Consider the following 13,417-nt stretch of genomic DNA (forward strand, 5'->3'; position numbering starts at 1 on the left):
AACAGACTTGTTATATCATTCTCACTTAACTTGAGCTATAAATATCCACAAAGGACACTAGGATCAGGCTCTTTTTTTTTTTTTTTTTTTTTTTTTTTGGTTTTTCAAGATAGGATCTTTCTATGTAACAGCTTTGGCTTGGCTGTCCTGGACTCACTTTGTCGAGACCAGGCTGGCCTCAAACTCACAGAGATCTACCTGCCTCTGCATCCTGCTTGGGATTAAAGGTGTGCACCACCATGCCTGGCTGGGATTAGGATCTTATTCATAATTCCGGCAGGAGAAATCTTACCCAGTTTCTTTCATTTCTTCACTGCCAGGAACAATGTGGTCTGGAACAGGAGGATTAGAACTCCGACTGTATTTCCTGTGGTGGATAAACATCAATAAACAAATGAGGCAATGTCTCTTTGTGCCTTCCTACCCTTAAAATGTTGTCAAATAAAAAAAAATGTCAAATTTCAGCTGGGTAGGGTTTCTGTTTTCAGAAGTAGTTATATACACATAGATGTGATATACTAAGTAATCAAATATAACTGCTTAAAGCTCAAATATGTTTAGTTCAAGAACCAAGTACTTCAAAGGGAGATCCAGGACAGCCAAGGCTATACAAAGAAACCCAGTCTTGAAAAAAACAAAAAGAGCTGGGCATGGTGACACACGCCTTTAATCCCAGCACTCAGGAGGCAGAGGCAGGCAGCTCGCTGTGAGTTTGAGGCCAGCCTGGTCTACAAAGTGAGTCCAGGACAGCCAGGACTACACAGAGAGACTCTGTCTTGAAAAACTTTAAAAAAAAAAAAAAAAAAAAGAAAGAGAGAAGAAGGAAAAAAAGAAAAAAGTATTTATGGAGACAATAATAAACAAAGTACTTATGTGTAATTATATGGACTTTCTATGTCTGCCCAGCTCTGAGTAACAACATGGAGACCTATATTTATTTATAATACCTTTAAGCCTTAGCTTACTGTTTTTTTGGTTTTTTTTTTGGAGTTATTTGTTTGTTTGTCCTGGGATTAAAGACGTGTACTACCACCACCTGGCTTTTTTTTTTTTTAAGATTTATTTATTTATTATGTATACAGTGCTCTGCCTACATGTAGGCCTGCACACCAGAAGAGGGAATTAGATCACATTATAGATGAACCACCATGTGGTTGCTGGGAATTGAACTCAGGACCTTTGGAAGAGCAGCCAGTGCTCTTACCCTCTGAGCCAATCTCTCCAGCCCCCAACGAGTTCTTATAGCCTATGCTTAAATTTGTTTTGCCACAGGATTCCTTATCTCTTCTCAGTTCCATCTCCCTGTTTCTTCCTCTGCCTCTCTCATAGGTGAATCTTTTCATGCCTCTTTCTTTTTGCAGGAGTCCTATCTCTGCCAGAAGTCCTGCCTCCCTTTCTTGCCTTTGCTATTGGTCATTCAGCTCTTTATTGTACCAACCAGAAAGTGTCTTGAAAGGAGTGTTTATAAAATATGATGTAGCCAGAGAGTAACAATAAAATCTGGCCTGTACTCAGCTCTCTGCTGGTACAGAAATTTGAATAATCTTTACACAGTGTATAAAAACATCACCCCAGCACTCAGGAACAGTTATTAATAGTGGACAGCAAGGCTGAATGAGAGAACTGATCAAAACACCCAGAGAAGCCACAGAAGCCACAGAAGAACCTCATGGACCTAGGAGCATTAATCTGGGTAAGAGTGCTTGCTGTAAAAGCAGGAAGACATGGAGGAGGAGACAGGCAGATCCTGGACACTAAACTTAAAATAACAGGAACCACAAAGAATTTATGTCAAGCGAAATGGCTTTTTGGTTCTTCTGAGATGGGAGAGCTGCCTGCAGTCCCATGGGTGCCCCTGCGTGCTGGATCCTCCTACTTCCCTCTCTGGAGATAAGAGGGAGTCTATAAAGGTGTGAAGGCCTTTGTTGTGAAGGTCAGTAAACTTCTAGCAAAGGAAAAGCTGAGCTAATTTCTAAGGTCACAGGAACAGAGAAGGTAGAACACTGTAGAGGGAGACTCCAGATGTCTTCTGGCATCTGCAAGGTACCACATGCACATGTGCACCCGTAACACAGACACATAAAGGGCTCTCAGGACACAGGAAAGGTAAACAATGGAGACAGGCCCAGTATGCTTCAGAATATATAGGGTTAATACACAGGAAAGTAATTGATTCACTTTTCTGAATGAGTTTATAGAGGTAAAGAATATCAGCCAGGCGCAGTGGCGTACACCAGTAATCCCAGCACTCAGGGAAGCAAAGACAGGAGGATCTCTGTGAGTTCGAGGCCAGCCTGGTCTACAAAGTGAGTTCAGGACAGCCAGGACTACACAGAGAAACACTGTCTTGAAAAACTGAAAACAAACAAATACCCAAAAAGAAGAAAAAAATGGTATCACATGTTGACTTCCCAAGAAAGTCACATATGCCACTCCTAACCTTGACTTCAAGCTCTCATGAAATCAGCATAAACCTATTCAAATGATGGAAACATTAAAACTCTAATAGTTACACCTGAAAAAATCTTTAGTAAACCACTAATAGTGCCTAGGTAATGGCTAAGTCATTTATATTAGCTGTTTACTGATTATACTTGTCTGACTTAGGTCAATTACAAAATACTCTACTGTTGAATTCACAGTTGTATATAGTCAGCCATGCATTTTTACCAAGTCCCTAATTATTATTCTTAATTGGGAGGTAGAGGCAGATCAGGAGTTCAAGGCTAGCCTCTGTGACATAGTTGGCTAGAAGCCAATCTGAACTCTGCTACAAAATAAATGAGCCTAAAATTATTTGCTCATCTTTGCAAACCAACGCAAGCTCAACGTTGTTAAGTTTCCCTGAAGGTGGCACATTCAGCCAATCATGAGCCTTAAGAAGCATTGCCTTAAATACCTGAGATTTATTTTCTTTATCGCTTTTCCAGGTCTCTCTCTCTCTTTTTTTTTTTTTTTTTTTTTTTTTTTTTTTGTTTGTTTTTTGAGACAGGGTCTCTCTGTGTAGCCTTGGCTGTCCTGGACTCGCTTTGTAGACCAGGCTGGCCTCGAACTCACAGAGATCCACCAGCCTCTGCCTCCTCCAGGTCTCCTTTTACTTCCATGTTCATTCTTCTCCCAATCTTTGTCCCTAAGAGTTGCAACAGCTAAGCAAGTAGCTAAGGCCTTTAATGTATTTCCTTTAATTCTCAATAACAATACAGTCATTGTTTCTATGTGGCTTCCAGGTTTGACAACCTGACATTTCATGACAAAAAAAAAAAAGAGGGGGGGAGAATTACCTATCAGCAAAACCATTCATTTTTGCAAAGAGCAATCTTAAGACTTTTTCCTTTTGCTCCCAGGTCAAATCTCCAATATCCACATCTTTTTGAGTACTTGGCCTGAAGAATTTCAAAGAAAAAATATTTAAAATGTAAGCAAAGTAAACTTACCTTCTTTTAAAAAATACAAAGTATGTTATATAATGGTTTCAAACCAAACTACACATTACAAAACCATAAAATCTGAAAAAGATCAGCAGCATGCTAGCCAATCCAAAATGTTCTGTCCTCATAAGATGAAATGAGAAACACCAGCCTGTACTATGATCTGAACTGCAGTTTATAGTGGGCAGACTCCTGACAGCAAAGTGCTACAGAGAAACCTTACAGACTAAATTGCCACAGACATTCCACTTTTTCATAGTACAAGTAAATCTCTAAATATTTTGAAAATTTTGAGACTTTTGGTTAATACAGTGATGTAGAGGGCACTAGTGAATGCCCTCCAACCCTCAGAACATTTCTGCATGACAATCATAAAGAATTATATTGTTTCTTTTAATTATATAGTTTGTTGTGGTTACTAGTTAATTTTATCTTATAATAGTAAAGGGACACCATATCTGAAAAAGTATGCTTAAAAATGTTTAGCCTGAATCTAATCAAGACCTTTCAACAAATTTCCAGTTCATAAGAACTAAGATAAAGTAAGAGACAATACAATGACATCTCATGGTAAAACAGTCACCTAAACAAAGTCCTTTATGAGATAAGTGGAGACGGCTACTAAGAGTGCATACCAAGTCTTACTATGCCATGCACAGGAGTTACAGAGTCAGGTAACGTCTAAGAATCTATGCCACAATCTGAATTTGTTTTTTTTTTAGAAGAAGGAAGACACGTTGAGACAGGCTTTGTGTCTGTCCTGTGCTAGGACTACAGGCTTGAGCCACCACAACCTGCTGAGCTCTTATTTTTTTAAAGGATATAAAAGCAAGAACACAAAAAGACAACACATCGCAGCGTTAGTACCATTTCGCAGCCTCCATGAGATCCTGTTTCACACTGTTGGTACTGTGCTCTTTGCCATCAAAGGTCCTGATTTTGGGGTATTCTGTTCTTCCCGCACATGCCGCTCTCATTTTGAAATTGAAAGCAGCTTGTGCTATCTGCTTATAATGCTTCCTGCTGAGCAGAATCTGTTCCTTCACTTGGTACAGGGCATCTAGAAAGAACTGTTCCACTTCTGTCCTCTCGTCCAGTATGTTCTTAGCCAGCTTCTTTACTCGGTTCATTTCCCTGTCCTTCATCTGAAGAAGCTGCTGCAGCTTGTCAATCTCGACCTGGCCCGCCTGGTTCTCTATCGTTGCCTTTTGCTGCAGTTTCAAAACTTCAGCCTCAAACTCTGTGGTCATGTAAGTCAGAGCATCCTCCAAGCTTACCACCTTCTTCTGAAGAGTTTGGATTTGTGATCTCTGCTGGGTGAGTTGCATAATCTTTTCCTTAATCAACAGCTCATTGATTTCCTAAAAAAGCAAGAAAGGAAGATTTTTTTCCCTTAAAATATTCTAGAACTAAAGTCTCTCAATAATTTCTGTTACCCAAGGGGATCTGAGCTTCATGTCAGGCTAAAGCAATTATTTTGATATCTCTGTGGACAGAAAAAGTAGCAAGCATCTTTGGGTCCTTGACTAGGCTTATGAAGGCAATTCACTGATTTTACTAATTAGGAAACGTTCAATTTCCTCTATAATTCTTACAAGGTTATATATTTTATATTATCAAAATCAATAAAACTTTTTTTAAAAAAAGCCCACTACCAAGTCTATAATGATCCCCTGCAGTTCAGCAATGTCAGGTTGTGATATAAGTGGGTTTGTTTATTTATTTGTTTTTAGAGACAGGGTTTCTCTGTGTAGCCCTAGCTGTCCTGGCACTCACTCTGTAGAATAAGCAGGCCTGGAACTCAAAGACTCACCTGCTCTGCCTCCTGAATGATGGGATTAAAGGCGTGTGCCGCCACCACCACCACCCAGCTGAGCTGTACATAGAAATAGAACACCTGGGAAGATTTGTAAAGGAGCTACGGGGTTTGTTTTTGTTTTTTCTCATCTTTCCTTCCTGTTTGAGTAACCCTGAGACCCTTAGATCTCTATCAGCCACCCCGGCCATAAGATGCCATATATAAACACTAAAGCTAAATAAATACATAAATAAAGTTTAAAGCAAGAGCTGGAGAGATGTCTCAGCAGTTAAGAGCACTTGCTTTTCTTACAGAGGAGCTAGGTTTAGATCCCAGCACCCACATGATGACTCTCAACCAGGGGATCCAAAATCCTCTTTTGGCCTCCACAGGTACTGCATACACATGGTGCACAGACATGCATACAGACAAAACACTCATACACACAAAAAATAAACCTTCAAAAAATGTCAAAGCTATTAGCTATATGTTACAGAGAATTAATGAAGACAGTCCCGATCTGGATTACTTTCCTTTAAGCATCCTTTAGGTAAAAGACTAAACGTTTATATCTCAATGCCACTAATGCCAGGTCTGTTACAGCCAAACCAACTCCTAGATGATTTAAGGTCAAACAAAAAACAAAGCAAGCCTGGCACAGTGGCGTGAGCCTGGCACAGTGGTGCATGTCTGTAATCTCAACACTCAGGAGGCAGATGCAGGTGGATGGCTATGAGTTCGAGGCCAGCCTGGTCTACAAAATGAGTCCAGGACTGCCAAGGCTATACAGAGAAACCCTCTCTTAAAAACAAAATTAAAAATAGGGGCTGGAGAAATGGCTCAGAGGTTAAGAGCACTGGCTGCTCTTCCAAAGGTCCTGAGTTCAATTCCCAGCAACTACATGGTGGATCATAACCAGCTATAATGATATCTGGTGCCTCTTCTGGTGTACATGCAGGCAAAACACTGTATATATGATAAATAAATAAATCTTTATTAAAAAAAAAAAAGAAAGCAAAATGACTTTTTTTTTTGGTTTTTCGAGACAGGGTTTTGTTTTTTGTTTGTTTGGTTTTGGTTTTTTGAGACAGGGTTTCTCTCTCTTTTTTTAATATATATTTGTAAAGTCATGCCTCATGTTTCTTTAAAGTCATTTAGTAATTAATCTTTCAGGTAAGACAATTATCAGGATAGAGGGAAATTATGTTCAGTTCTTGGTATTTCCCAACACAATCCTAGAACGAGGGGGGGGGCGGGAAATGGGAGTAGGAACCTTTTGATGTAAAAGGCAGGAATGACTTTCTTGCAACTTCTTGGAGTTTTTCTGTTGAGCCTCAGCTTCCTTGAGGTGGTATGCAAGTGCCTTGTGAAGATAAACATTCTCTTTGAAAACATTTCTCCCAGCAGTATCCAATTGCCTGAAAGATATATATTTTTTAAATATATATTTAAGTTTTAAGTTTCTTGTGACAAGGGTGGGGTTGGGTGTGGGAGTTGGTATGGTGGAGTGCGGGGGGGGGGGGGGGGGTGGGCAGGGGGGGAGTCTAAGTCAGGGTCACTCTAAACCTGACTGGCCTCAAAATCACAGACATCCATCCACCTGCTGCCTTTGGAGTGCTAGAGTTAAATGCAGGCATCACCGTGCCTGGCTTATGCCTACGCTTTAAATACTTCTAAGAGAAACAGTATTTATCCAAACATTACACTGACCACTACCAGGCTGGGTGTGTAGTTCAGTGAGAGAATACTTGCTTAGCATGTGCAAGTGCCTGGGTTTAAGCCCCAGAACCCAGGTTGGGGGAGGGCTGAACACATGACACTACCACTATTTAACATACAATTAACTACTCAATGGGTGGATGGAGACCTTATGACTAAGTTCTTCCTCATCAGTAAAGTGGAAAAACTGTGAGTTACCTGCTTATGATGGCACAAATTGGTTGCCAACTTAAGCTATACAGCAAGACCCTTTCTCTTAAAAAAAAAAAAAAAAAGCTAGGAATAGTGGCACACCTTTAATCATAGCTATTCAGGAAACTGAGGCAGGAGGATCATAATAAGTTCATGGCCTACTTGGGCTACATAGCATGTACAATGGCCTTGGAATTTAGTGAGACTCGGTTTCAAAAAGTAAAAAGAGGGCGGGGGGTGTAGCTCAGCGGTGGAATGGAGATGCAAGTCTGGGTTCTCAGTCTCCAGCACCCGGAACACAGGCGTGTGGCACCAGTTTCGCATGTCTTCTTCCATTCATACTGTATGCCTGGACCTAAAGAACTAGCTCTAAGGTGACAGAGGGAGAAGATGGAAGCAGCCCAAGTTCCCAAGTCACCATCTGAGGAAAGCTGCCAGATTAGATTGTTACATTAACAAGAGACAAACCACTGAGACCTGGGGTTCCTGTGTTAACAAATATATCTTCCAACAATCCTGCAAAGTTGCTATTATGGTCCTATATAGTCTAGGTTGGCCTAGAACTGGTGAACCTGCTCCCTCAGCCTCCTAAGCACTGGGCTTATTTTTTAAACATATTTATTTATTATGTATGCAGACAGCTGCATGTACACCTGCAGGCCAGAAGAAGGCACTAGATCTCATTATTGATGGTTGTGAGCCACCATGTGGTTTCTGGGAATGGAACTTAGAACCCTTTGGAAGAGCAGCCAGTGCTCTTAATCTTTTAGCTATCTCTCCAGCCCAAGCACTGGGAAGTGTCTATCACCATGCCTGGATGGCCTATTTTTTTTCCGTGAAATTTATTCTTAAGGAAATTAAGAATTCTTCCAACAGGGCCAGTGAGATGGCTCAATGGGTAAGGCACTTGCCACCAAGCCTAATGACCTGAGTTCTATCCCTGGAACCCACATGGTAGAACAGAGAACTGACTTCCTTCAAGTTATCTGACCTCTGCACTCACACTGTGGCACTAGTGTACCCTCAAATATACATACCTACCTAAATACAATAATTAAAATATAATTTTTTGCTTTTTGTTTTTTGAGACAAGATTTCTCTTGTAGTCCTGGCTGTCCTGGACTCATTTTATAGACCAGGCTGGCCTTGAATTCACAGAGATACACCTGCCTCTGCTTCCAGCATGCTGGGATTAAGGGTGTGCACCACTATGCCTGGCAAAAAATAAATTTTCTAATGGTTAATCAGCGCATGTATGTAGCCAGGGTCTAACGTCAAAGAGTAGCCTCTTCAGAGAGTATGATACTGCTACCACATCATGTTGTTACAGAAAGGGGGGAAGGTGAAGGAAAGGGAACAAAAAGAGAATAAGGGTAGACAAGAATTAAAGAAAACTTGCCAAAAGACAGAGGAAGATAAGCTAAAAATAAAATAGACAGCAAACAAGTAAGACTACATGACAAAGGCAGCAGTCTCTTACACCACAGCTTCATGGTGGGCTCGCTCTGCCAGCATGACTATCCTCTTCTCAGCCTCTTGCTCCAGGCGGTGCTAAAAATAAAATGCGGGATGTTTTAATACAAAGCTATACTTCTTTTGTTTGTTTGTTTTTTGTTTTTGTTTTTGTTGTTGTTGTTTTGAGACAGAGTTTCTCTATATGTAGCCTTGGCTGTTCTAGACTCACTTTGTAGATCAGGCTGGCCTTAAACTCACAGCGATCTGCCTGCCTCTGCCTCCTAAGTGCTGGGTAAAACTATACTTCTAACAACAAATAATTCATATCACAGAGTAATTACTTTAGCATTAGACAGAATACTTGGTTCCGGGGCTGGAGAGATGCCTCTTGCACTGGACTGGGTTCAGTTCCCAGCACCCACATCACACCACATCACATCACAACCATCTGTAACTCAGTTCCGGGGGATCTGACACCTTTTCCATAGGTTCCTGCATGCACAAGGTGCACATGTATATATTCAGGCACACACACACATACACACATAACATTAAATACATAGATTTGAAAAGTATTCCTGGGGGCTGGATGTCTCAGAGGCTAAGAGCACTGTCTGCTCTTCCAAAGGTCCTGAGTTCAATTCTCAGCAACCATATGGTGGCTCACAACCATCTATAATGAGATCTAGTGCCTTCTTTTGGCATGTAGGTATACATGCATGTAGAATACTATATAAATAATAAAGAAAAAATACTCTTCACGTGACCATACAAAGACTTCTTAAGTACTAGTGAGGGAAAGAGCTGGCAAAAAGGATAGTATGGGTTGGAGGGAAGGCTCAGTGATTAAGAGCACCGGCTGCTCTTCCAGAGGATGGGGGTTCAATTCCCAGCACCCAACATGACAGCTCACAACTGTCTGTAACTCCAGTTCCAGGGGATCAACTGAAAAACTGCCTCCATCCAACTGACTGACCTGTGCTCATGTCTGTAGGGCATTTTCTTGATTGCTAACTCATGTAGGAAGGCTGAGCTCCCTATGGGGCTGGGCTGAATAAGAAAGGGAGCAGAACCTGAGCCTGGCAGCAAGCTGGTAAACAGTCGTCTTCCATGGTCTCTGTTTCAGTTTCTGACTCTAGGTTCTTGCCCTCACTTCTCTCAATGTTGGATTGTGACCTGGGAGTTGTAAACTGAAATAAACCCTTTCCTCCCCAAACTGCTTTTGGTCATGGTGATTAACACAACAGAAAAGCAAGCTAGAACAATGGCATGTACATAGAGCAAACAGAGCGACATCTACCTTGGAAAGCAGAGCTGGAGCCATGGCTTTTGCTAAATGAAACAAGATGAAAGTCACTATTTTAAAATTGGGGCATATTTGTTTTTTGGTTTTTCTTTCTTTTTTTTTTTTTTTTTTTTTTTTTTTTCTGAACCAAAATTGCTTTCTTTTTTTTTGTTTTGTTTTTTTTTTTGGTTTTTGGTTTTTGGTTTTTCAAGGCAGGGTTTCTCTGTATAAAATTGGGGAATGTGCAGGCTACTTGATAACATTTTCTTTTTTTTAAGATTTATTTATTTATTTATTATTAAGTATACAGTGCTCCACCTTCATGTATACCTGAAAGCCAGAAGAGGGCATCAGATCACATTATAGATGGCTGTGAGCCACCATGTGGTTGGTGGGAATTGAACTCAGGACCTCTAGAAGAGCAGTCAGTACTCTTAACTTCTGAGCCATCTCCCCAGCCCCTTGATAATATTTTCTAGGAAGATACCAAATGGAATGCTGGAATACTCAGAATGCATATAAATATACTTTTGTTCTAGTAAACAAAGCATTTCTAGTTGGGCAGTTGTGGCGCACACCTTTAATCCCAGCACTCGGGAGGCAGAGACAAGCAGATCGCTGTGAGTTCGAGGCCAGCCTGGTCTACAGAGTGAGTCCAGGACAGCCAAGGCTACACAGAGAAACCCTGTCTTGAAAAACCAAAACCTAAACCAAAAAACCAAAGCATTTCTTAACATTAATATTCTATACCTTTTCTTCAAAAAATCTGCCTTCTAGTCTTCTAAGAGTCTCCTGATGTTTTTTCTCTGAGTTCCTTAAATTTTCTTTCAGCTAAAAAAAGAAAAAAAAAAGTTTAAAGGAAAAATTGAAAGACAATTCTGAAGATATATTTTCTATCATATAATCTTGAAAATAAACACAAAATCAATATTCCATAGCACATTTTCATTAACTGTCTATACATTTACTAGATTAGTACTGAGGGTTTTTTAAAAAACATTTTTATTTAAGTATTTTATGTATATGAGTGCTCTGTCTTCGTGTACATTTGTACACCAGAAGAAGATATCAGATCCCATTATAGATGGTTGTGAGCCACCATGTGGATGCTGGGAACTGAACTTAGGACCTCTGGAAGAACAGACAGTGCTCTTAACCACTGAGTCATCTCTCTAGCCCAGAGTCATCCTTTTTTTGTTTTGTTTTGTTTTTCGAGATAGGGTTTCTCTGTGTAGCCTTGGCTGTCCTGGACTCACTTTGTAGGATAGACTGGCCTCTGCTTCCCTGAATGCTGGGATTACAGGTGTGCACCAACGTGCCCCACAGGTACTGAATTTCTTAAAGAGTCTTTTTGAGTAACGTGGTCATGCAGATATATTCTCTTAAGTGTTATGAAATATGGAATGACAAAACAATAAAATTCTTAAATAGGAAGGAACTTTAGGGACCAGACTATACAGTCTGCCAAATATAAAAGGGAATAGTGGTTTGGGAAGAGGACTCATCATTTAAGGATACTTCTTGCTCTCATAAAGGGCCAGAGTTCATTCCTTCCTCAGCACCGACATGGTGGCTCACAAGCATCCTTAACTCATGTTTCAAGGGATCTAACAGTCTCTTTTGACTTCCAACGGCACCAGGCATGCACAGGGTATAAAGACATACATGTAGGAAAAACACGTGTGCACAGAAAAAAAAATTTTAAGCAAAAACCCCCCAATTCTACCCCTACAAAAAAACATGGAAACACTGTCTATGAAGGTATTTTTTAGAAAAGCTCAGGGACTGGCAAGGTGGCTAAGTGGTTAAGAACGTTTAATGTTCTTCCAGAGGTTTGATTCCGAGCACCCATGTTTGGTGGCTTACAACTGCCTGTAAGTCCAGCTCCAAGCGATCTCACATGCTTGTCTGGCCTCTAAACACAGATATACTTTATAATCTTTTTAAAATAGAAAGGTTCATCTAAAGAGGAAAGAGCCAGCCTGAATGTAGGCAGCACTATTCAATAGTTTGGGGCTCAGGACTGAATAAGAGGGGAAAGCAAACAGAGTGTCAGCATTTATCATTCTTTGCTTCCTAGTTGTGTGTGTGACCAGTTGTTTCACATTCTTGAGGCCATGACATCCCCATCATGATGGGCTGTACTCAAACTGTGAGCCAAAATTTCCCTTAAATCGCTTTTGTCTCACGTATTTTATCACAATGAGAAAGGTATAAGATGTAAACAATACAGGTAAATTGTATAGCATAGTAAATATTTAACAGCATAACATTACTTTCACCTATTATTTAACTTTCTATATTATAATCTGTTCTAATATACTAAATCTCCATTTTTATTATGGGGGGGGGGTCGAGACAGGGTTTCTCTGTGTAGCCTTGGCTGTCCTGGACTCACTTTGTAGACCAGGCTGGCCTCGAACTCACAGCAATCTGTCTCCCAAATGCTGGGATTAAAGGTGTGCGTCACCACAGCCCAGCCATTTTTATTATTCTTTCAGATGTTCTTTTTATTGTTCACATTTAATTTTTGAAATGGCATATTTTGTCACCTTCTCAAAATTAATGTCAATGTATCAGTTCATGTATGGTACAAATATTCCCCATCCTAGTGTCTGGAGATAGATTTTCGATATATCATTTGACTCCCCCTAAAACCTATATATCAATAAATCTTTCAAAAGATAATTAGTGGCTCAATGGATAATGGTGCACAGGACCCACAGAGTGGAAGGAAAAACTGACTCTCTTCTGGCTTCTACACATACACACACAGCACACACAAGTAAGTTAAGGTGAAAATTAGTGGCTGAGAATAGTGACTCACACGTATAATCCCAGCAGTAGAAAGCTTAAGGTAAATAAACAAAACAACAAAAAAAACCAAATTTGAGACCTGCCTGGAATACATACGGTGTTGCAGGTCAGTCTGAGACACAGAAAGACTTTGTCTCAAAAACACAAACAAGGGGCAGGTGGAGGAGCTGGAGAGATGGATTGACAGTGAGGAGCACTGGGTGCTCTTCTAGAGAACCCCAGCAACCACATGGTGGCTCACAACCATCTGTAATGGAATCTGATTCCCTCTTCTGGTGGGCATGAAGCACTCAAACAACATAAATAAATAATGAATAAATAAATGAAAATGGATAGGGATAACTCCACGCAGTTGTCCTCTGACTGACCCCCTAACTGCACAAAGGCAGAGTGCTCACACATACACCATATGCATACACACAACACACACAATAATCTGGCTTTCATTTTTTTTTTCCTTTAAGATTCATGACTTGAATTCTTTGTGTAAGCTAAATGTATTTAGACTCAAGTTGCACAATTAATTCTATACAAATAAGCTCTTACCTAATGTATACATCACAAGTTTAAGAATACAGGGCCATCATATCTGCCTCATTTCTTCTATACTTGGGATTCCACAGAACTGCCCCCTCCCCCTTTTCTAGTAAGGCAGTAACTTTGTCCTTGAAGTGTTCACCACAGCCCTCTTTGAAAGGTCTGAAATCTACTTCTCCAATAGGT

At 40.4% G+C, this 13,417-nt stretch overlaps 1 protein-coding gene across 2 annotated transcripts in view; it reads right to left on the reverse strand.

The window, feature by feature from the left end:
• Window positions 1-13,417, reverse strand: part of BBOF1 (basal body orientation factor 1) — a 31,305-nt gene that overhangs the window by 4,832 nt on the left and 13,056 nt on the right. For both annotated transcript variants that reach the window (XM_084792104.1, XM_084792103.1), the window contains exons 5-10: window positions 10,628-10,708; window positions 8,618-8,688; window positions 6,500-6,644; window positions 4,296-4,789; window positions 3,282-3,383; window positions 293-367 (exon numbers count right to left, since the gene is read on the reverse strand). In XM_084792104.1, coding sequence (XP_084648230.1) covers window positions 293-367; window positions 3,282-3,383; window positions 4,296-4,789; window positions 6,500-6,644; window positions 8,618-8,688; window positions 10,628-10,708 — 968 coding nt within the window. The remainder of the gene's footprint in view (window positions 1-292; window positions 368-3,281; window positions 3,384-4,295; window positions 4,790-6,499; window positions 6,645-8,617; window positions 8,689-10,627; window positions 10,709-13,417) is intronic.

This window comes from Acomys minous, assembly GCF_964271855.1.
Source record: "Acomys minous genome assembly, chromosome: 8".
Classification (NCBI taxonomy): domain Eukaryota; kingdom Metazoa; phylum Chordata; class Mammalia; order Rodentia; family Muridae; genus Acomys; species Acomys minous.